The 21,204-nt window shown below is 46.8% G+C and overlaps 2 protein-coding genes across 12 annotated transcripts in view; both read left to right on the top strand.

The window, feature by feature from the left end:
* The window catches only part of MEF2D (myocyte enhancer factor 2D), a 32,936-nt gene extending 28,747 nt beyond the window's left edge, over positions 1-4,189 (top strand). For all 5 annotated transcript variants that reach the window (XM_032464033.1, XM_032464035.1, XM_032464031.1 and 2 more), the window contains one exon: positions 298-4,189. In XM_032464033.1, coding sequence (XP_032319924.1) covers positions 298-309 — 12 coding nt within the window. In that variant the 3' untranslated portion in view covers positions 310-4,189. The remainder of the gene's footprint in view (positions 1-297) is intronic.
* Positions 4,190-9,892: 5,703 nt separating this feature from the next.
* Positions 9,893-21,204, top strand: part of C21H1orf61 (chromosome 21 C1orf61 homolog) — a 42,891-nt gene continuing 31,579 nt past the window's right edge. For 4 of the 7 annotated variants that reach the window (XR_004313978.1, XR_004313980.1, XR_004313984.1 and 1 more), the window contains exons 1-2: positions 9,893-10,502; positions 14,468-14,581. Coding sequence is in view for 2 of the 7 variants with exons in the window: in XM_032464037.1 (XP_032319928.1) it covers positions 14,556-14,581 (26 nt within the window). In the remaining 5 variants the exon portion in view is untranslated. The remainder of the gene's footprint in view (positions 10,503-14,467; positions 14,582-21,204) is intronic. The other 3 variants (XR_004313976.1, XM_032464036.1, XR_004313977.1) reach the window with 3 other exon arrangements.

Genomic DNA, 21,204 nt, shown 5'->3' on the forward strand with positions numbered 1-21,204 from the left:
GCTACACCCAGGGACTGCCCCATATGCCCCCCAGCCTGTCTTATCTCCCACCTCGGAGGCCTTGTGGCCAGCTAGCCCTTTCAGCAGCCCTTCAGGGCAGCACCGACACCCTTTTACCCCTGCCAAAGGCCCACCTACCATCCCTCCAGCATCAGTCTTTCCGCTCAATGACTTCCTCCCCTCCCAGCTGGCCCTGCCACTAGAATCCTGGCCCTATGGGGAGAGGGGCGTGGGGGGCACATACCCCATAGCCTGGGCCACCCCTCACACCCCCTTCTCCATCTCCTCTCTTCACAGACATTAAAGTGACGATTCCCACTCCCCTCCTCTCAGCCTCCCTGATGAAGAGTTGACAATCTCACCGCCCACCCCTCCCTGTCCTGGGCTCCTCCCGCTCGACCCCCACTTCCTTTCTTGTGCTCCGTGTCCTGTTGACGGTTACATTTGTGTATAATTATTATATTATTATTATTATTATTATATTTTTTTTAATTTGGATTCTCGCTTTGGAGAGGGGGATGCTCCCATCCCCTCTTTCTGCACCCCCTGCCATTTTCACTGGCTGGGGGAGCTCTTTTTTGCGGGAAGGGGGGGACACTTTGCACGTTGTACACATATGCTGCAGGAGGGGGTGGGGGGCCCGATAGGCCTTGGGAAAGGACAGGTGCCGAGCCCTGCATGCGGAGCCCTCCCACCCCATCCCCCAGATAGAGAGAAATAACCAAAAAAACTACCAAACAACAAAAACCCCTTACAATAGACTGAAACCCCAAAGTTGGCTTGATGGGTGGGTTTGTGTTTCAGGGGGAATGTGAGGCAGAGGTTCTGAAGAGTCTCTGCTTCTGGGCTGTTCTGTGGCCACAGGCACAAGGGGCAGAGTACCTAAGCCTGGGCCCCAGAGGCCCCTGCGCACACACAACACACTCTCACTAATTCTAATTCTCATGTGAGCTGCACCTCCAACATGTGGGGGTGCTGGCCAAGCTTTTGGGCTGGGAAGGCTGCCTGGGAATCTGAGGCTTGATCGGGAGGGGTTTGAGGTGGGGGCCTCTATGAAGCACATTGGAGAAAAAGACAGAGAGCCATGAGGAGAGGGCTGAGGAGGGGCAGAAGCGCTGGGGCTAGGGGTGAATCGGGGCTTCCTCCCTTCCCCAGCGTTTTCTCTAAGATAATACAGTGCAATAGCTCCCCATCCCTCAGTTGACACCAGCCCTGTAAAGCTGGCCATAAAGTGCAGGGAGAACAGGGGAGAGTGAGGTGGCTTAGCAAGAACCGGCCTTGGGCACCCCGAGATGCCTGAGGACTGCATCCTTTGCATCCAGGGACAAGTGTGAGTGAGGGGACTTGCTCTTCCTTGCACGTACACATCCCCAGCGGAGTGGACATTGGGGTGGTGTGTGAGGGTGGATAGAGGGGACGGAGGAGGTCTGAAGAAAGCCTTCCTTCTTTCCTCCTTGGCCCCTCTCCCCAGCCTTCCTCCCAGCTCCTTCCGCTCCTGACCCCACCTCCCTGCTCTTGGCGCCCTCATTGTCTTGCTACCTCCTGTCCCACCACCCCCAGGCCGCATCCCACCTTCCCTCTTGGCTACTGTAATTGTAAATAGCAACCTTTGGAAAACGTTAGCAGTGTAACAGTCCAGGAAACTGTTTTTTTGTTGTTGTTGTATTGATATGAAATGAGATTCTATTTTTGTCAAAGTATATTGTAATAATAATGACTCAAACGGCCCGTACTGTACAGACGAGATTCTTCTGCTGTTGTTCTTGCTCCCCTCCCCTCCCCCGAGTCCACCCTGTCTGCTGCCTCCACAGTGGGGGCAGCCAAAGCGTGGGGGCCTGAGACCTCAGGCTGGATCACAGATCAAACTGGAGGGGGCAGGCCCCCAGCCCACGATCCACCACCACCCCCTGCCCTAAGGGGCCTGGCCTGGGGTGACTTGGGCAGGCAGACTGGGGCCTGCCCCACTTCTTCACACAAGCCCAGCTCCTCTGCCCAAGGGGTGCAGTTCTCCCTTGGGGTTTCATCCCGGTGGGAAAATAGAGTTAGACAAGGCCCGGTTTTGTGATAAGTGACTGTCTTTGCCCACCTCTATGATCCAGCCACTTGCAGTATTCCAGCACTCGATGTAGGGAAGGAAACCAGAAGCAGAGGGGTGCGGGTGACCGCACAGGTACCCAGGTGTGTTTATGAGGGCATCTGGTATTTATGTGTCTGGGTGTACCTTTGTATTTATGTGTGTGTGTATGGTTGCACGAGTGTACCTTTGTGTGTCTCTGAGCCCGTCTGGGCACGTATGTGAATCTGTATGAACTGAGCTCTGAGGGCGTGTCTGTGTGCACGTGCGCCTGGGTGTGTTTACAGAGGGACAGGTGGCTCTTGCAGCCACACAGCCCTGGCTTCCAGCTCCATGATTTTCCCTCCTGAGCCCCACTCTTTTCTTCCCTGCTCCATCACGTGTTCCCACCCTCAGCTCTAATATGTTTATACTGCAGTTAGGGAGGATCTGGCAGTTGGCTCTCTTTGCTTCTCCCTACAGCCCTACCTCTCCCAGGGTTCCACGCACAATTGTCCACCCAATCCCCACCCCTTTAGACACAGCTCCCTTTCCTGGAGCACCCTCTTCCCCTGACCCCAGCCCTGCTTTCAGGGTGACACTCAAAAGTTCCTCTTCCTCCCTAAAGCTTTTTCCCCACCTAGGCAGTGATCCTTCCTGCCAGCTTACCCCCACCTGCTGATTGGGCACATAGCATGTCCAGTCTTCCTGCAGGTTCCTAGAGGTAGTTTCAAGAATCAATGAGACTTGATCAGGGCCTTGAAAGAAGCCAGGGTGTAGTCTTGTGCATGCATGTGTGCATTCCTAGAGCCTTGCCCAGTGCCTGGCACATAGCCGGCGCTCAATAAATGCTGAGTGGGTGAAAGGTGAATGATAGGTGCTCAATAAATGTTGAAGGACTGGCCTTCCGTTCTCAGGCTATACCCGCAGTCTGCCCACCTTCCTAGGCTGGGTTTGGCCACCATTAAACATGGGGTGGGGGTGAGGCCCCTGCAGTTCATGGTGCAATATTCACCAGTTTTGCCCTCTGCTTTGTAATGGCAAACCTGGCTTTTGATTACCATGTGTGGATGTGTGTGTGTCCTTTTTCCCCTATCCCTGGGGGCAAGGGTGGCCTGTGAATGAATATGTGACATTTCTGCAATTCAGTGTCCCAGGGTTTCTCTTGGGGGTGGGGGCTCCTGGCCAGCCAGATGAATGGGTCCCTGGGAATCCAGACCTCAAGTGGGGATTTTACTTCTTCTTCCTCTCACAAGCCAAATTTGCCTCCACCCACTCCTTCCTCCAAAAATCTGGGCATTTGCCAAAGTCATCACTGGAGTCATCCAATGCCCCTCCCCTCCCCAGGTTTCCCACAGTTTTCAGGGACAGTGGGCAAGAGGACCCCACACACACACACACGCACACACACACAGCCCCCAGTGGAACACAACATTTCTCCTCCCCTGAGCAGTGCACTCAATCCAGCCGACTGACCCCTGACCCTTATCCAGCCCTCCGCACCTTGGACAGGAAGGAAGTAATGCACCTTCTCTTGCTGATTATTTATTTGTTTGGAGAGACAGAAATGATGTAAAAGTGTATCTAGAAATATCTATATCTATATATTTTTAACTGACTCTTTGGAATCCCTTGGGGTGGGGTGAGGGGTGAGTTTAGGCTTTCATGGTGGGGAGGAGACATGGAGCCTGGGAACACCTCATCTCCCCTCTTGCCACCTCCCTCCACCCCCTAAGCAGTTGGTAGGAGTGGGATTTGTATGGGGGGGAGGGGGGCTGGAATGTTATTTGGAGAATCTGGATTCTCTCTGTCTTCCCCATTCAAGTCCCAGAGGGAAGAGAGGGGAGAGGGAGTGGGGGACAGGCCATGGAGGGGCCCCATCCCCCAAGCCCGACAATCACCCACACTCCTGGGGCTCCTCCTGGGTCCTGGGCAGGGCGAGTCTAAGTGTGTGGCTGTTGATTTGTTTTCAATATTTCTTTTCGTGCTGTATGGTGATGCTTTCTTAGTATTCTACACAATAAGAAAAGACAAAGTCCTCGAGATTCTTATGAGTTTTGTTTGAAAACTCTTTTCACTATATTTGTTGTAAAGAGGTTTACTATTAAAAGAAAAAAAAAATACACGTTTCTGATACTTTGGCTTGGGCTCTGGTTTCTTTGGTGCGATTGGCTGAGGTGGGGAAGGAAGGACTGTGTGGCCCTGCCATGTTGAGAGGCCAGAGCTTCACCTCAGCAGGAAACAATGATGGTTAGCCTGCCAGGTAGGCACTTTGAGATGTTTGAGGTGGGGTTTTCAGGTGAGAATTTCTTCCAGCTGTTCTGTCAGAAGCAGAGTCAGCTCCAGGACTAAGGAGGATTGTCTGGTTAGAAGCCAGAGGAAGGATCCTGGGACACAAGAAAAGCAGAAATACCACTCAAGGCCAGGAACAGGTCAGGAACAGGATGGGGTGTGTGGTGGAGAACGAATAGTGTGATAGAGGACCTTCAACTACTGAAAAAACTTCAGCAGCAGAAACTTGCCCTGGCACTATGGATTAGGCACAGATGGATTCCACCTTCACGGCCCCCACAGTGTTCCCTCCAGCAGGGATATTTGCCCTGCCCCTCCCTTTTGAAGTGCTTTAACAGTGCCAGGGAGCCTCTCCCTGCCCTCCCCATATCTCAGGGTTCCCTGACCTGGTGCCCTTCTGCCAGGCCTGGTGGCTCTTACTCCCGCATCCCCCTGCCCTGCACGGCTGTGCTGTGGGCCAGATGCAGGGCCTGTGGAGGGAAGTGCATAGGGAGGACTTGGCTCACTACTAACAGGGTTTGGCCTCTCCTCTGTCCCAGGCCCAAGCTGGGTGCTGCAGAAGCAAAGATGGAGTACGAGGGGCCTGTATACAATTGACAGAGACAGGGCTACAGATGCCTGAAGTCCGCAATGTACGGTTTGTACTTTGCTTGCTACATACGCAGGCTGCTGCAAGAGCCTCTGGGGGTCGGGCACATCACAGAAAGTCTTTGTTCCTTGGGTTCCTCATCTGCAGACTGCGGTGATCTGTGCCAGTCCCACCTGCCTCCCAAGATCATTACAGTCTTTGCCTTCTCCCATAGCTGGAGCAGAGGTGGAAGATGCTGAGCGGGAAGGGGTTAAGAAGACACCATCCTCCAGATGAGGCTCCTCTGCTGGCTGCCTATGACCAGAGCAGCTTTGACCAAACACACAAATCCTGAGCAAAGCCTCTCTCCTTTGTATATCCCATAGCTGCTCCTCAGACTGTTCGGCCTGCACTCTCCTTTTCTATAGGCACTGGCCCCTGATGTCCTGCATAGGCATTACTATTGCCCATAAATGTTTCCTGTCCTCTTCCCCTTCCTGGACATACAGAAGACTCTATTTCCCAGTCCCTGTGTAGTCAAGTGAGGTCATTAGACTAGTTCTGGCCAACGGACTATGTTGGAAGTAATGTGTGTCACTTCCAAAATAAAGCTGGGATGTGATTCTCCAAGTGCTCTTGCCCTGTCGTGGAAACTGTGGAAGCACATCAAAGCAGCCTGGATTGCTAAGCTGCCTTAAGGCGTTGTCTAGCACCACAGTGGTCTTCATGTGAATAGAAAATAAGTGCAGTGTGTTAAGCCACAGAGATTTTAGTATTGTGTCTGCAATATAACCTACCCCATCGTGACTAATGGAGTGTCCATTCACACTGGGACAGCCTTGAAGCCCCATCTACTGCATACGCGCCGTGGTGTGGTACAAAGATCTCTGGACGTGGCATAGTCTAAAACTAGTTCAACCCCAAGTTCTGCTGCTTAGCAGCTGTGTGGCCTTGGGTAGTCACAGTCTGTCCAAGCCACTGTTTCATCAACTGCAAGACAGAGCTAATAGCTGCCTGTTTTCTCTAACCCCAGCCTTCCCCTTCTCCAATCCCTCCTCTCATCTTTGGCACAGTGCTGGTCATCTAACACCTCCTGGTTCTCCACCGCCCACCAAATAAGCCCAAACTCCTTGGCAGGGCTCCCAGGGCCTTCAAAGAACCAACACAACCTCTTTTTCAGGCTTAGTCCATGTGTCTCCACTGCACATCCTTTGGCCTCTAAGCCAACCAGGCAGCGCACTCCATTTCTTTGGACCCTTTGCATCTTCACTCATGCCATCCTTCTATCTGAAATGCAACAAACTTTTATTAAGCACTTGTTCTGTGTGAAACCCTTTGTTAGGTGTTGGAGATACTGCGAGGAACAAGACAGCTCCTGCCCTCAGCTCACAGCTGAGTGCAGACAAGAGACAAGTGAACCAACAGTTGGCACTGACTCAGCAGGCTGGGTTAAATGGCACACAGGAAGGATGAAAGTGGACTGTGGGGTCAGAGGTGGGGCACACCCATATCTGAACAGTACAGATCAAGGGAGGCTTCTTAGGAGAGGTGTTCAAGCTGGATTTTGGAGATAAGTACAAATGCCGGCAGGGAAGGCATTCCTGGTAGCAGGTACAGGAAGGATGTCAGGTATGGAGAGAGAACAGTGCATTCAGGAAATCAAATACTGTGGTGTGGGTCAAAAGAATAGCAGATAACATTGAAGAGGTAGGCAGAAGCCTCACTGTGAAGGGCCTTGATTGCCATAATTTGGATTTTATTCTGCAGGAGATATTTGATCACCAAAGGATTTTAAGTAGAGGAGGGACTTGATCAGATTTCATTTCAGAAAGCTCCTGCCAGTACAAACTCCCTCTGACAAGTAATGCTGCAAACCAGCTGGAAGGAATGCGGAATGGAGGCCCAGTCAGGATCCTTTACAAGTGAGAGGATGAATTTAGTAAATATTTAAGAGGTAGAATAACAGGACTTGGAAACTGCCTAGTAGGGTAGAGGAGGAAGGAAAGGAAGGAGGGTCAATGACTCCCAATCTCATGCTTGGACTACTAACTGGATGGTGGTGTGGCTCCGGACAAGGCCACCAGGTTTGTCTGGAGGAGCTGAGTTTGATTTTAAATGAACTGAGCTGGAGGTGTATGTGGCAGCCATTGTATCGTATTGACAGATGGTCATCATGTCCAGGCCAGCAGGATGAGGTCACCCGTGGGTAGGGAGAAGGTTTTCCTGAAGAGGGAAGCCATTCACAGTGCTGGTCACCCGTGAAGAAGTCATCCTCAGGACGTGGGCACTCCAAGGCCAATGGAAGAAGGCTGGCGGGCGTGGCAAGGAGAGACTCATGTAGAGGGCCCCAAGCTGCATCTGCATAGTAGTGGTGTGTAGGTCAGATGAACCAGAAATGTATTTCCTATCTGTGATCTCCTAACTTCACTAAAAGCTTTCTTGATTCACTGGTATTGTGCTAACCTTGAACAAAGGAAAGCTTGCTGGTGCATTCTTTGGGGCATCAAAGGGGGAAGGAGGAGTGCTTTGCTCCCCAGCGGTAATTGCAGGGTCAGCTGTGGTGGATCCAGTGCAACCCTAGAGGACGTTGGTTTCCTTGATAAGAGAAGATGACACTTCTTTACCAGATACTTGGAGGAGATTCAAGAGTAATATCTGATAGGCAGCTAGACAGATGAAGCTGAGGCTCACGACAAAGCCTAGGACAGAGATACGAGTAGACTCATTAGACATCAGCCTAGAGAGCACTTAACTTCTCCACGCCTCAGTCACTTCCCATGTAAAATGGGTTGCTGTGAAGTTTAAATAAACAATACATATTAATCATTTAAAACTATTCCTAATCAAAACAAGTGCTCAATCACTGCTAGTTATCTTTTTAAATTTTTCTTTTTATTCTTTCTTAGTTATTATTTTTATTACTGCTACTTGTCAAAGACATGAAAATAGATGAGCTTACTTGGTTAAGAAAAGGTCTATGGGCAAAAAACTGCTCTACACCCATATTTCTATCTTTGAAATTTTTCTTACCATTCAAGCTTTAACTCTGACAACTTTCCCTCCATAATACTTTTCCTGAGTTCCCCCATCCTACCCAGCTAGCTATGATATCCTCTCTTATAAGGTGTCTTAGGAATCTGCCCCTTCTTTATAGCTCCTACTTCATTCTACCTGAAAATGTAGGTACTCGCATCTATTTTCTCTCCTACAACTGGACTGAAAGCTCCTCTTAAAAATTCACCACCTCACCCATTTTTATGTCTGGCTCAGTGCCTGGCGCAGTACGTGTTCAATTAGACTCAAATGAGATAATGCATGTGAAAGTGCACTTCGTAAACTGTGGAGTTCTACAAACTACAAAGCACTTTTTTTCTCTCTCAAGGGCGTGGTGACTTTCTGCAGCTTCTCTTCTGCTTTCCAGCATCAGATCCAACGGGGCTGAGGAGTGTGGGTTTCAGTTTCTTGTGTTTAGTTATCACTCCACAGAAGAATTAGCACCCAGTGGGATCTTACCATCAAAGAAGAGGCTTCTGGGAGGCGGGAGGCAAAGGGTGCTATCTGATTGTTCCAGCCAAAGAGGCCAGGCAGTTCCCCGTAGCTCATGTTCTTGTGACTCACCCCTCAGTCCCATGGGCTGAGTAAGTTTTCCAGCCTTGTGATTGTGGAAACTTGTTTCAGGAACAGCAAGCGGATGTGAAAGGGACATAAGGCGACCCCACCCCAGGCTCCAAAGTGGCTCCTACTCAGCCGATACAGACTGCTTGTTTCTGATTGCAAACTTCAATCACTGTGGGTCATTGCCCGGCTAAGGGGGCGCATCCAGCCCCCTATTCTATTTCACAGTTAGTTAACTCGAGGCCCAATAGGAAGAGGTGGCTCTCGGGTTCTTTCCACAGCGCCTCACGCAGTTCCCAGGTAGATCTAGTTCAGATCAGCCTGGGGGCCCAGGATTTACTGCTTCCAGTTGGACTGATCTGCATTTTACCCCCGTTAGCTTTGTAATCGTTTCTACGTGTTTACACCTCTTAGGCCTCACTTGGGCAGTTTGGTCTCTTGTAAAAATGCGGCCCCCGCCTTCGCAGCGTGGCCGCCCAGAGTCACTCCTATTTACTGCGCTTCAGCCGCCACGTGCCCAATAAAAGCAGGTGACGACGCCGCGGGCCAGAGGGGGAAGGGGAAGAGTAAGGGCCCTGCCTACCTCCGCCCACACGAGACCGCGGCGCCCGTCCTCTCCCCCAGTCACCACCCTCAGCTGGAAGTGGAGGCTGGCCCTAGCGCCTTGGCGCCCAATCCCTGCGCTGCCACCCATGACTGGGTGGGGACGATGAAATGGTACAGGGTTCGGGAAGAAAAGGATCTCCATCTAAGGCAAAGGGAAAGAAGGGAGGTACAAAGCAATAAAGCCACTTGTTTAACCTGCCCCACTAGACTGTAAGCTCCCATCGAAGCAGAAATCACCGTTCCAAAGCGCCTTGAGCAGTGTCTGGCATACAGTCGGTACTCAGTAAATGGTTGACGGGCAACTACCCCTTCCGACGCTGCCGGAAGCTGCGCTGACCACGCCGCCCTTTACACCAGCCCCTTCCTCCCTCATTTGCCCTGCCCGCTATGACACAGCAAATAAGGCCATCTTTCGGCAGCGGGTGAGCCTACACTTCCAAGCCTGTTGCCTCCACCCAGACACTTCTCAACGGGTTGGTCCACACCGGCATGGGTGCGGACAAAGACCCAAATCCACTCCCAGCGCCTCTACCGTAGGGCGGGAAGTGGACCTTGAGGCTCACTCCATTGGCTCTTCCAATGAAGGATGGGGTCATCAACCAACCGCAGCCTGGATAAGACGCATGCGCACACAAGAGTCTGAGCCCGTACATGGGAAAAACCCAGAGTCAAGCACACCAATTTTGGCTGGGTCTCACCAGGGCCTAGAGAAAGGGATGCGCATGCGTAAATGTAACCGCCTCGTTCCCTGCCCGATTCGAGGAGGAGGTAGCGCCCTCTGGCCTCCTGGCAGTTTCCCCAGACGTTTAGCTTTCGTCAACACTGCAACCCGACCTGGCGCTGCCTCGAGGATCCCGAAGAAAGGAAGAATCCCAGCCGCTGCCCTCGGGGGCTACACGGCCGTCCCCAGACACAGCAGAGATCCACTGGCCTGGCCCTGTGTGCAGAGGCCTCTCTGGAAACTGTGGGCCAACGGTGACGTGAATATTAATTCGCAGTCTGTGAAGCGCGTTGTATTCACTGTCACAGGAGTTCCTCACAAAGATACCCTCCAGTTAGGCTAAAGTAAAGAAAGAAGTGGAATCCGCTCAGGAAGGGACGAGGCCAAGGACACTGCCTGAGGGGGTGATACCGAGACTGGAACCCAGGCCGCCCGTTCAGTGCTCTCCTACCATGATAAGCTGCCTCCCTGCTCTCCAAGTTTATGTCTAGTTGAGGTGATGGCACTTAAGATATAGGAAAAGTGAAGGTAAAATTTCAGACCCATTTTAAAGACAGACAATGTCAATTAGAGGCGTTCAGAGCTGGAAAGGTCCCTTTGTGCTCTTCTGATCTGAAGAGGCTGCGTGAAGGAGATGCAACTTCAAAGTATGTATAATTGGATTGACAATCTTAACGAACGTGTTGTTGAATGATAATAGAAATCCCAGAACACTGCAAATAATTGAAACCATTTTCATAAATTTCAAAACGAAGCAAAATGAAACTATATTGTTTAGATATATATGATAAAACGTTTTAAAAAGCAGAGGGGTGATAAACACAAAATTCATTAGTAGTTACCTTGGAGAGAGTTTGGGGATGGGGTAGGGAAGAATAGTGGATGTGATTGGTAATGTTCTAGTTACTGGGTTAAATGGTAGATTCGTAGGTATTCATTATATTTTATGTTATAATACACATATAACAATTCTTCTTTTGCATGTATAAAATATAATTTAAAAGATGATAGCGGAATCATCTCCTCTGCCCCCGCAAATGCGTTACATAGTTGGAAAGAGGGGGGAAATCCTTACCTGTATTACACTTGGTTTCCAGAGCATTTGTACACGTGTTCTACCAGGTGAGTCTCACAACAACCCTTCAAGATAGTTGTTATCTTCATATTAGAGATGAAGAAATTCAACTGAAAGTTACTTGAGGCCAGTGAACAAAGATAGGAAAGGTAGGAATGCAGAAGTCCTGTGGGGAGCCCTGTGCAGCTAAATCTCCAATGTGCTAAACACTGTGCCTGGGACAGGGAACATGATCAGTAAACATTTGCTGAGTGAGTGATTACTTGGGTGTCTAGTAGTGAAATGAACTGCCCTGGTAGTTGTTGAATACCTGCACAGAAGCTGGCTGATCATTGTCATGGTTAAGAGTACCACAGAAGTGATTCTCTAGGTAAAAGTTGAATATAGATAACCTCTAAGATTCTTGTCAACTTTTAAAGTGCTATGAGTTTATCAGGGACTGAAGGCAAAACCATGTTAAAATAATGCTTTCCACTGGGGTAGTGGAAGTGGTCTCCATAGAAAGGCCTGGATAAAGGAGACACATTTAGAGGGACAAATTAATAGGACCTATTGCCAGAATAAGTTTGAGGTGGGTTGTAGTTGTTGTTATGTATATTGTTGTATGTTGCATGTGGCTACAAGATGTTGATCCATCCCAGCTGGAAGAATGCTACTGACTAAGTGAAACAAGGAACTGGATATTCATTTAGAAATGCCTAGCAGAGAGTTGATAATACAGGATAGTGCTCAAGAGAAATAAGGGCTGAAGACACACTGAGATGTAAGAGAAAGAGCACTGGACTGTTTTCTAGACCTGGGCTTGCTTTTAATTAACAGGGTCACCTTAGACAAGTCACTTAACCTGTCTGAGTCTGTATTCTCAGATAGTAAAGAAAACACAACAGGAACTAAAAAGAAGAATGTTCCCTATCCTCTTTTCAAGATCTAGTTAGATTTGCTCATATAGTTAAATATACAGATACCCATCACTGGAATTTGTTGTCCTCTGTTGTCCCATAACATTATGTTCTTTCTCCGTTCTAGGACTTACCACATTTTATTTTGTGTGCATGTGCTAGAAGTGAGTTACTTGAGAGAAGGAACCCTCCCTTACTCAAGTTTATATTCCCCCATGGTGTCTTGCACAAAGTAGGAGCTCAGTAGATGTGTCTTGAATTGTACGGAATTGTGTAGTGAAATAGAGCATTATTTAATCTGAGACCTAAATTTCCTTATTTATACATTAAGCTAGTTAATCTTTAAAGTTCTCTTGAGTTATAGAAGTCTGTTATCCACCTATGTTCTATGGATTGGGGCGATTGAACTATCTGATCTCTAAATTCCTTTCCAGCTCCAGTACTCAATGATTTTATAATATTGAGTTGCAAGTAATTTACATAAGAGTGACACCACATTTCCTGTAGAGATAGTTCTTGACCATCTGCCCTTTTCTTAAACCTCTAGCCTCACTTTTGCTGTTCTCATGCACAGTGGCTTCTAGGCTATTCTGAATGTTCTTCCAAAATATGTTTTTGGTGACTCTTTATTGTTTTCCCTTATCTCCTTCTTTTCCTAAAGTCTTGTTTCTGAGAAGTTGTTTTTTCTCCCTCCTTGAAGCTGACCCTAGAAAAGCACTCCTGCCCTTCCCTCCTCTCCTAGAACCTTTGCCTTATGTCAACATTATCTCCCACTACTAGAATAATAACTTCTTCCCTCTGCCAGCAAATATACTTAAATCTCTCCTATACAAGAAAAAAAAAAAAAAAGAGTACCATGAACCTTTTTACCCTCTCAAAGAAGGTATTATTTTTTCACATCAGACTTTTCCAAAGAGTAACCAAGAAGTGTCTATTGACTCTCATTTACCTTTCACCTCTTGAATTATGTGTTCCAGTCCCTTTTTCTCTCCTGAAACTGCAGCCTTCAAGGTTCCAAACAACCTCAAAGCCACATTAACGTCTTGGTCTCTGTCCTCTTCCTTCACTTCTTAGTAGCTTGTGATGCAGGCCCATGCCCTCCATCCTGAGGCCGCCTTCCGGCTTTGTGGTTTTGCCCTCTCCTGATTCTCCTCTCCAAGAGAGTGCCTGTGATTCTTCATGGCCTCCAAATTTTTGTGTGCCTCAACCCTCACCTCTTCTCTCTCTCCCCTCTCTCTTTGGGCTTTTTCGCCTATTTGTGGGGCTTCAGTGGTATCTTGAATTCCAGACCCAAATGATAGAGTTGCCTGTTAGACAGTTTTACCTGGATGTGATTCCTCAGATTTCACAAGTCCCAAACTGAATTTGTGAGCCAACAACCCCTTCCCCTTCCCCTCCCCACACAGAGAAAGCTGCTCTCCCATCCTGTTTCCCATTTCAGTTAATGCCATCACCACACTTCTAGTCATCATGTTCAAAATCATAATCTATAGCTTCCACCCTGCTATATGCCAGGTGCTTTCCATACACAAATCCAGTCCTTTTACAATCATTGTGTCAGGCTGATTTACTATTCCCATCGTTACAGATGAGACAACTACTAGAAAGTGGTGGTATTCAATGAGCCTAGTTAGTGCTAAAGCCTGTGTGGTATTTCACCACATAATCTCTCCCTGCTCCTCTGTACCAGCCAGTTTCCATGTATCTCTGCATGTTCACTGTACATCTGCCCCTTTCATCTGCCCACCAACTCCTTCAGTCAGCCTTTGTTTTTTTTTTGTCTGTAAATTAACAAACCCTTTTCAACTATCACCGACAGATTTCATTCCAAAGCATAGTTTTAAACATATCACCCCTTGCAAATAAAAATCCTAAATGGCTCTTGGTGCTGAATGAAGGTCTAACCCTTTAGCTTGGCATCCAAGGCTCTCCACCCTCTAATGCCAGCCTTTCATCCTACCAGTGCCCTGTGTGAACTGATATTCTGTCTAGCTAAGAACATGAGCCTTCATGTTCAGAATGTGTCCTGCACTCCTGACCCAGTCTTTGTTTTTGCAATTGCTTCCCTCTTTAATTCTTTTCTTCCTTATTTAAACTCCCGTCTCATATGTGTCGGTTGAAATCCTACCCACACTTAAAGCCCAGTTCAGATGCCACCTCCTACATAAAACCCCTTCAAATCCTCTAAAGAGACCTTCAACCTTTCCAACCCCTGCGCTTAGTATTTTTTGCTTTTCTTTATCATATTTTCTCCTAGTCTCAGAGATATTTTTGTAATGTTTGTCTTCCCAACTAGTCTCTTACATTCTCAAAGGATATGGACTATTTCTTAGCTAACTTTGTATCTCACCTTATCCCCCTCCACTAGGCAGTGTCCAAAGTAGTCACGTGCTGTGTATAAATTTTAGGTTGGCTGATTTGAACCAATCAAATAAACACTTAGCTTATTCTTGTTAATCCTTCAACTTCCACATTCCAGGCTCTGTCAGGTGAGCTGTTGTGCTGTGTTTCTGAACTGAGTGGCCTTGTAGGAGAGAGTGATTCCTGGAAACAGGAATAGATCAGAGATATCCCTAAGAAGAAAGATCATTTTCTCCCATTGGATTCTGATATAAATAAACTGTGCTTACTTTTGCAGTCAGTTCCATACCGAATTTGGGGTAGAGGGAAGCAGTGTTCCAGGCTTTGGACTCAGCCCTGGTCCCACCACTTACTGGACTCAGCACATGTCGCTTAGCCTCTTGGAGTCTCTGTGAGTATTTACCTCATAGACTTGTGCGGAGTTGATATAATGCAAGTAAAGCCCTTAGAACAGTGCCTAAAAAAGATTAAGAGCTTAAAATATAGGAATATATAAAACACATTCAAAATAGTCTTTATCTATTTATACTTTAGTATGAACATGCCTGCCTTTCTGGAAGTCCACATCAGCGCAGATTAAATGACATTACTTCCTAGCTTCTCTTCCTGGCCCAGGTCAGCCCCTCCAGCCCTCTCTTCCTTTCTCTCTCCTCACTCTCCTGCTTTGTGGAGGAGGATATTGCCATAGCCTGGCATGGCCACCAGGAGGAGCATTTATGCCAAAGAAAGAGTTCCAACTCTCCTGAAGGAAAAAGCCTGTCACATAAACTCCCTGAGTCTCCTGACCACATACACTCCCTTCTAGGGCATGTTGCTGTGTAGTGTGCTATTTTGTAATGCCACCACTGCCATCTCCCTGTCCCCTCCTCTCCCTGTCCCCTCCTCCTCCAGATGTCCATGGGGCTCTCTAGTTCTACATTTCCATTCTCTTCTTTCAGATGGCCTGCTCTAAAGGAACAAACCCTAGATGGGAGCCAGCAGACCTGCGACTCACCCAGCTTTGCCACTAATTAGCTAACTTCTTGAGTTTCTTTAGCATCAGCTTCCTCACCTGTGAAATGAGCATGCTAATACCTGCTCTGTGAGCTTCCCTATGTTGCTGTAACAATCACGTATCCTGACATATGTTGACACTATTAACTATAACACGCCAAAAGGGCCACACCTTTGTCTAATCTCATACTGTGTCATCTCTCCCTTCCTCTGTCTTTGAGGTCTACACTCTTCCCTTCCATCAACCTAGTGCCTCAGATTGGAGACTCATTGTTAGGAAGGAATTATAGAGCACTGTTTCTCTACTTCTGCTAACAAAAAGGAATGGATTTGAGCCATAGCAAGAGGGATTGGAGTTTATCTGGAATATCCAGAGAAAGCCTGGAGCCTCTTTTAACAGGGAGAAAAGAGCAGAGAGGGAACTGTCTGGGGATACCTAGAAACAAAAGGAGGGATGGAGTGACTTGTTCCATAATTGGCCAGAGGGAAGGCTTAGCGTATTTTTGCTAAAAGGTTAAGCGAATCAGTGAGTAAAAGAATGAATGTATAAATGAATCTGAATGAGTTGAATGAATGAATGAAATGTGGTCCCTCCAAAGGGTAAGGTATTTAAGGATTGGGGACACTAGGTGGCAGTACAAGGCAACAAACCAAGAGATGAGCAGGGGCACCTCATCTGTATTCCCCTGACTTTGAGCACCTTTTCCTTTCCTTTACCTACATTCTTTCGAATGGTGACACCCTGTAATGGTAAAGGCACTGAAGGAGGCAGGGAAGAGAAAATCTAGGGAGAGCCAAATATTTATTACCTAGAGTTGTTTTCAAATAGCCTCTGGGGTTGGAGTTTTCCAGCTCTCAAAGGGTCATAAAAAAAGGAAAATTTGGAACCCTGCATGAGGAATCTGGGTTAGGTTCATTAGAGGCATTGCGATAGAGCTCCCAATCTAGACTGATTCGGGAAAGAACTGGTGGCAGGATCTTTTTTTTTTTTTTTTTCTAAATTTAATCAAATAATGGTACCCTGAGGAAGTTAATGCCTCATCCATTCTTGCCTCAGGACACCTCAGACATCTCTTCCCCCAATTTCTCCATAGATCTCTCCATAGATTGAGAGCCCGTAGCATTTCTCAGCAAAACAAAGGCAAAGCAGAAATCAGGCATGTAGTTAATGGAAACTCTTCATTTTATCCTTCCATCAAGTAGTGGTCCTTTGCTACAGCAAAGAAGGCTCTACCAAAAGCCAGGGGCCATTAAGTAAACCCCCATGTCAGCCAGGAAACCCTAAAAAGCTACCGTGGTACAAAATAGGGTGTTGATCATGCCACTTTTGCCACAATAATACAAGTCTTCTGTATCATGAACCTAGTCCCACTGTAAAGACACTGCCCTCTCCTTAGCTTCACTCTGCTTGGTTTTGTAATTCTAAGACAAAATTATATCATTTTATATCATTTCCATTCCCCCTGTTGCTCTGTTCTACTTCCTATTTTAGCAGCCATCCGTGGATGTGCAGCCCAGTGATGCCTCTCCCAGTTTCCTTTAGCATAATAGAACCAAGACCACTGTCTTATCCTGTTTTCTCTGTCTATGGGCTATGACTCTCTGGTCCATCCTGTTTCCTCCAGACTTCACTTCTTCACATGCTTTTCCTTTGAACTGTAACACTTACTGTCTTTATAATAATACGTATAAAACCCTTGAAACAGAACTCTCATTTATTCACTCATTCATTCAACAAACTTTCATCAAATGCCTGCTATATGACTTACACTCTTCTGGGCACTTGATAGAGAAGTGAACCAAGTGGGCATGATGCCTGCCTTCAGGGAGCTTTTAAGGAAGCTTATGGTTTTAAATTTAAACTGATACATCCACTGCTTTGTGTTAGAATCTTGGCATTGAAAGGAAAGTTAGAAACAACTAGTTCAATCACTTATCCAAAACAGAAATCCTTTCTTCTGTATCTTTGATGGGTAGCCCATTCTTATCCAAACATTCTCTATATTTGGCCTTTTCTGGTCATTTGTACGTTCTTCTTCATGCCAACCCTAGTCTGTTTCCTTATTTCCATTCACTGATTAGTCTGCCCCTCTTGTACATGATGGCCCATTAAATAGTTCAAGACAGATAACATGTCTTGTATTTTCCATGTGCCGGGTACTTTAATAGGGGTTTTCATGTAATCTCATTTAACCCTCATTTACTGTGCAGTAAATATCATTCACACTTTGTTTACTGATAAGGAAACCGAGATGGGACAGGTGAAGTACCCTGCCCATGGTCACACCCCTTACATATCACAGAGCCCCCTCACTGTTTTTGGCTAATCCTCTTCTCAGCACTTCAGATGAAGCCAGTTCAAAGAATAGTAACATTCTTCATTTTTCTTCATCTGGATGTGATTCTTCCCCTCACAGAGCCAAAGACCACATTAGCTTTTAACGGTTACACAATGGTATTGCCTCATAATGAGCTTATGGTTACCTAAATGTTCAGCTCTTATTGATATGCAATACCATCAAGCACCATCTCTCCCATTCTCTATTTTTTTTCCTACATTCTGCATGTTCGGGTCCTATCCATCCTTCAGGGCCCATCCAGTTCATGCTACTTACTTAGCGAAACCTTCCTGATTCCACATTACACCAACTGAATGTTCTTTTGCTCTCTCTATAGAATTTCTATCTAGTTTTCTGAGCACATATCATGTCCTACTATGAATGCCGATAGTTTCTCTCCTTGTAGTCACTCTTTAACCAGGGCATACACTTCATTCCCCTTTGTGTCTCTTAGTGCTTTGTACAGAGAGGTATCCAGTGACTCTTGCCAAATGAACAAATCTTATAACTGGGAAACTAACATTGCGTCCTTAAATGTTTAAGTGCTTTACATGTTGCTGTTAAATTTCCTGAGCAAACACTTTCTGACTTCTCTATAGCACTGGGGCACAGTACCTGCTCTGTCTAGCACAGTGGTTTGTACAGAGCACCCACCAGGAGCTGTGTATTATCTCACTGAATTTTCATAGCAGTCTTGTGAGGTAGGCGTGATCTCTGTTTTACAAACGAGGAAGATGGAGTCAGAGTTGAGGATCCAGACCCAAGATTATCTAGCTGGTAAGCAGCAGAGCTGGGATGATTCAAACTGAGATCTTCTGACTCCGATGTCTGTGTCGTTTCTGTCAGTATGCTGCCTTTCTAAAGTAAATCAGGTGCCCCTTCTGAAGACCGAGCGTGTTTGCAGCTATGGCAGTTGTTTAGCAGAGCTGGGGATTGTCCTGCAGAGGATAAGACAGGCTGCTGGAGCCCCTTTAGGTTCTTGAGCAGGTTAGAAAACAGCTAGAAATAATGGTTGAGAGACAGAATGGGAGAGTAGTGGCCAAGACACAGGAAACTGTGGGAAGAGACCGGCTATTCTTTGTGTGTGGAACTCCCTCCTGATTTCCTCTTGAATGATTCTCTCACCTCCTGTAAGTCTTTGTTTAAATGCTACCTTCTTGATGAGGCCCCACCCCTCAATCCCTTACCCTGCTTTATATTTCAGTTATTTTCTATGGCAGTTATCACCTTTTAATATGTGACTTGTGTGATCTAATTCCTGGAGCCGATTTGCACGTACATATTCCTCCTGGTTCAGCCATAAACTTCCCACGAGGCTCCTCCTAAGCCTCTCTCTCCGCCATTTATGAAGCCCCTTTTGGCAATGGAGTAATAACAAATAAGAGAATAAACGTGAAAAGCCTATAGAAGAAATGACTTTTAGATGGAATCAAATTAGTGTTTATGTGGATTTTCGTGTCGTCTTCCCCACAGTTCTGCCAAGGGAGGAATGAAAGTTAGATTTCAAAAATTATTTCCCTACAGTCACAGGTGGGAGAAACTCGAAGAGACTAGAGAGAAAGAGACCAAAAATGGGCTGGGGCAAGGTGGCCTCAGAGCTGAGACAGCAGGATGGTGGGGCACAGAACAGCCTGTCCCACACCTCCGCAGGGGGCTGATCCTCAGAGACCCCCAGAGCCCCGGGCCCGCCCCTCTCCCCGATTCCCATCGTCGCAGGCTCCTGAGAAGAATGCAGGTCAGGAGCATAAGTGACCTTTCACACCTCAGACAAGCTAAGTTTGTTTTCTCCTTTTCTGTCCAGCCCGCAGCGGGAGGGAGGGGGAAATGGGATGGGCCTTGTCGAACTTTCTCCCGCTACAATACCCCAGAGGAGTTGAAGTGGAGAGAGTAAAGGATCTATTTATTTTGGCTCAGGAGGGACAATGTAAGCAGATGGTCTTTGATGGGATTAGCGGCGTAATCTCTAAGACCCTGGTAAATTGGAAAATGATCCATTATATTCCACGAACCTTTGGCGGCTTCAGCTCCTGGGGAGGGAGGGGTAGGGCCTGGGGGCACCTTGTTAGAAAGGACCCCCCTCTGAGAGCAGCCAAATCTTGCACAGAGAATTTGGGAAGAAGTTCGTTAGCTGAGCGATGGAAGCCCCTCTCCTCTTGAGAAAGCACAGAAATAAGAATTCTCCCAGTGCCCTCGAAGAGCCTCTCTTTTTCTCCTTTCCCTCCTCCCCCTCTTGGATGTACTGGGGTGTCTTCCGTACCATCCTCTGTTTCCAACCCCTTCCATTCCCAGGGTGTTCAGGAAACTCTTCTTTGGGGAGAGAATGGCACTGGATCTCCTGCCTTGGAAGGTCAGAAAATTCTTCTTAGAATCCAAATTATATCCCTCCCAGTGTAATCTCAGTCCACTTCCCACTCCAATGCTAACAGCCTAGGAGGACTCCCTCCATTCTCCATAGACATGAAAACCTGACAGAGAAAAAGCCAAGAGGCGGGGGAATGGGCAAACTGCAACTAGGGGCAGGGGCTGAGGAGAGGGGAGAAATGTGAAAGGGGAGATAAGGTGATAATGAACCACTCTGACCAACCCTCCGTCGTTTTAACTCAACTCCATCCCCCAGAGCTCAAATGCCTCCAGGCCTAGGATCCCCTCCATCTGGAGAATCTGGGCTGCTTAGTTAGGGGCATATGGGAGACGCATTCAGTATGAGGTGTGGTGCAGTAGGTAGGGTCATGTAAGTTATTTGCAGCACGTGTGGTGTGGTGTCTTGCATTCGTATAGCACTTTGCAGTTTATAAGAAAACTTTGAAGTGCAGAATGTAATTTAGATTTCATAACAACTGAGTGAGAAGGGCATTTGAAAAATTGGAAAGCAGGTTTAGAAGGGTCAGTGACTTGCTGAAGTGTCACGCACTTCATAAGTGACAGAGCTAGGACTAACACTTGATTTCATTGCACTATGAGATCTACTCACTTTGGTAAATGTGTCTAAATTTTTCTTTTAACTGCTGAACCACATTTTGTTTATTTATTTTAGCATTTAAGTGGTTTCCAAAATCTTATTGTTACAACAATTCTTGAACAGGCATCTGCTTGGAATTGTATCAGATTTATAGATTTAACTTGGGGGATTAAATACCAAAACACAACTAGTCAAAATATGCATTTTTTCATACCTAGAATCTCCACAACTCTTTGAAAATAAATGCATGAATAAAGAAAGTTCAAGGTGGGTAGGTAGAAAGCAGCACTAATTATTCAATTCCAAATAGAAATTCCAACATTTTGAGTGTATTAAACTGTAAGAGATGTAGCAGCTGACTGGTGGAATTTCCAGGAAGAATTCAAGTTGTACAGTATTTTATTTCAGACTATTTCAATGTATTGAGGTATGCTTTATTTTATTTTAGTATCAGTTTTTAAAAGAGTGACTCTTTGTTATGTATATGTTTATTTATTTGAGATAATTTGAGGCTCACAGAAGAATTTGTAGACTGGTTAAAACAGGAAGGCAGAGTGGAGAGTCAGCAAGCTACAGCCATTGCCCTCCTCCCAAAGCCTCCTGCTTCCCAGCAAATATGAAAATCAAAAAGTTGACATAACAATCCTGGATTGGAAGAATATTACTATTTCTTGAGTATCTATGAGGGGCCAAACAGATACACACTCGGTGCATTAATTCCCT

This window comes from Camelus ferus, chromosome 21, assembly GCF_009834535.1.
Source record: "Camelus ferus isolate YT-003-E chromosome 21, BCGSAC_Cfer_1.0, whole genome shotgun sequence".
Lineage (NCBI taxonomy): Eukaryota > Metazoa > Chordata > Mammalia > Artiodactyla > Camelidae > Camelus > Camelus ferus.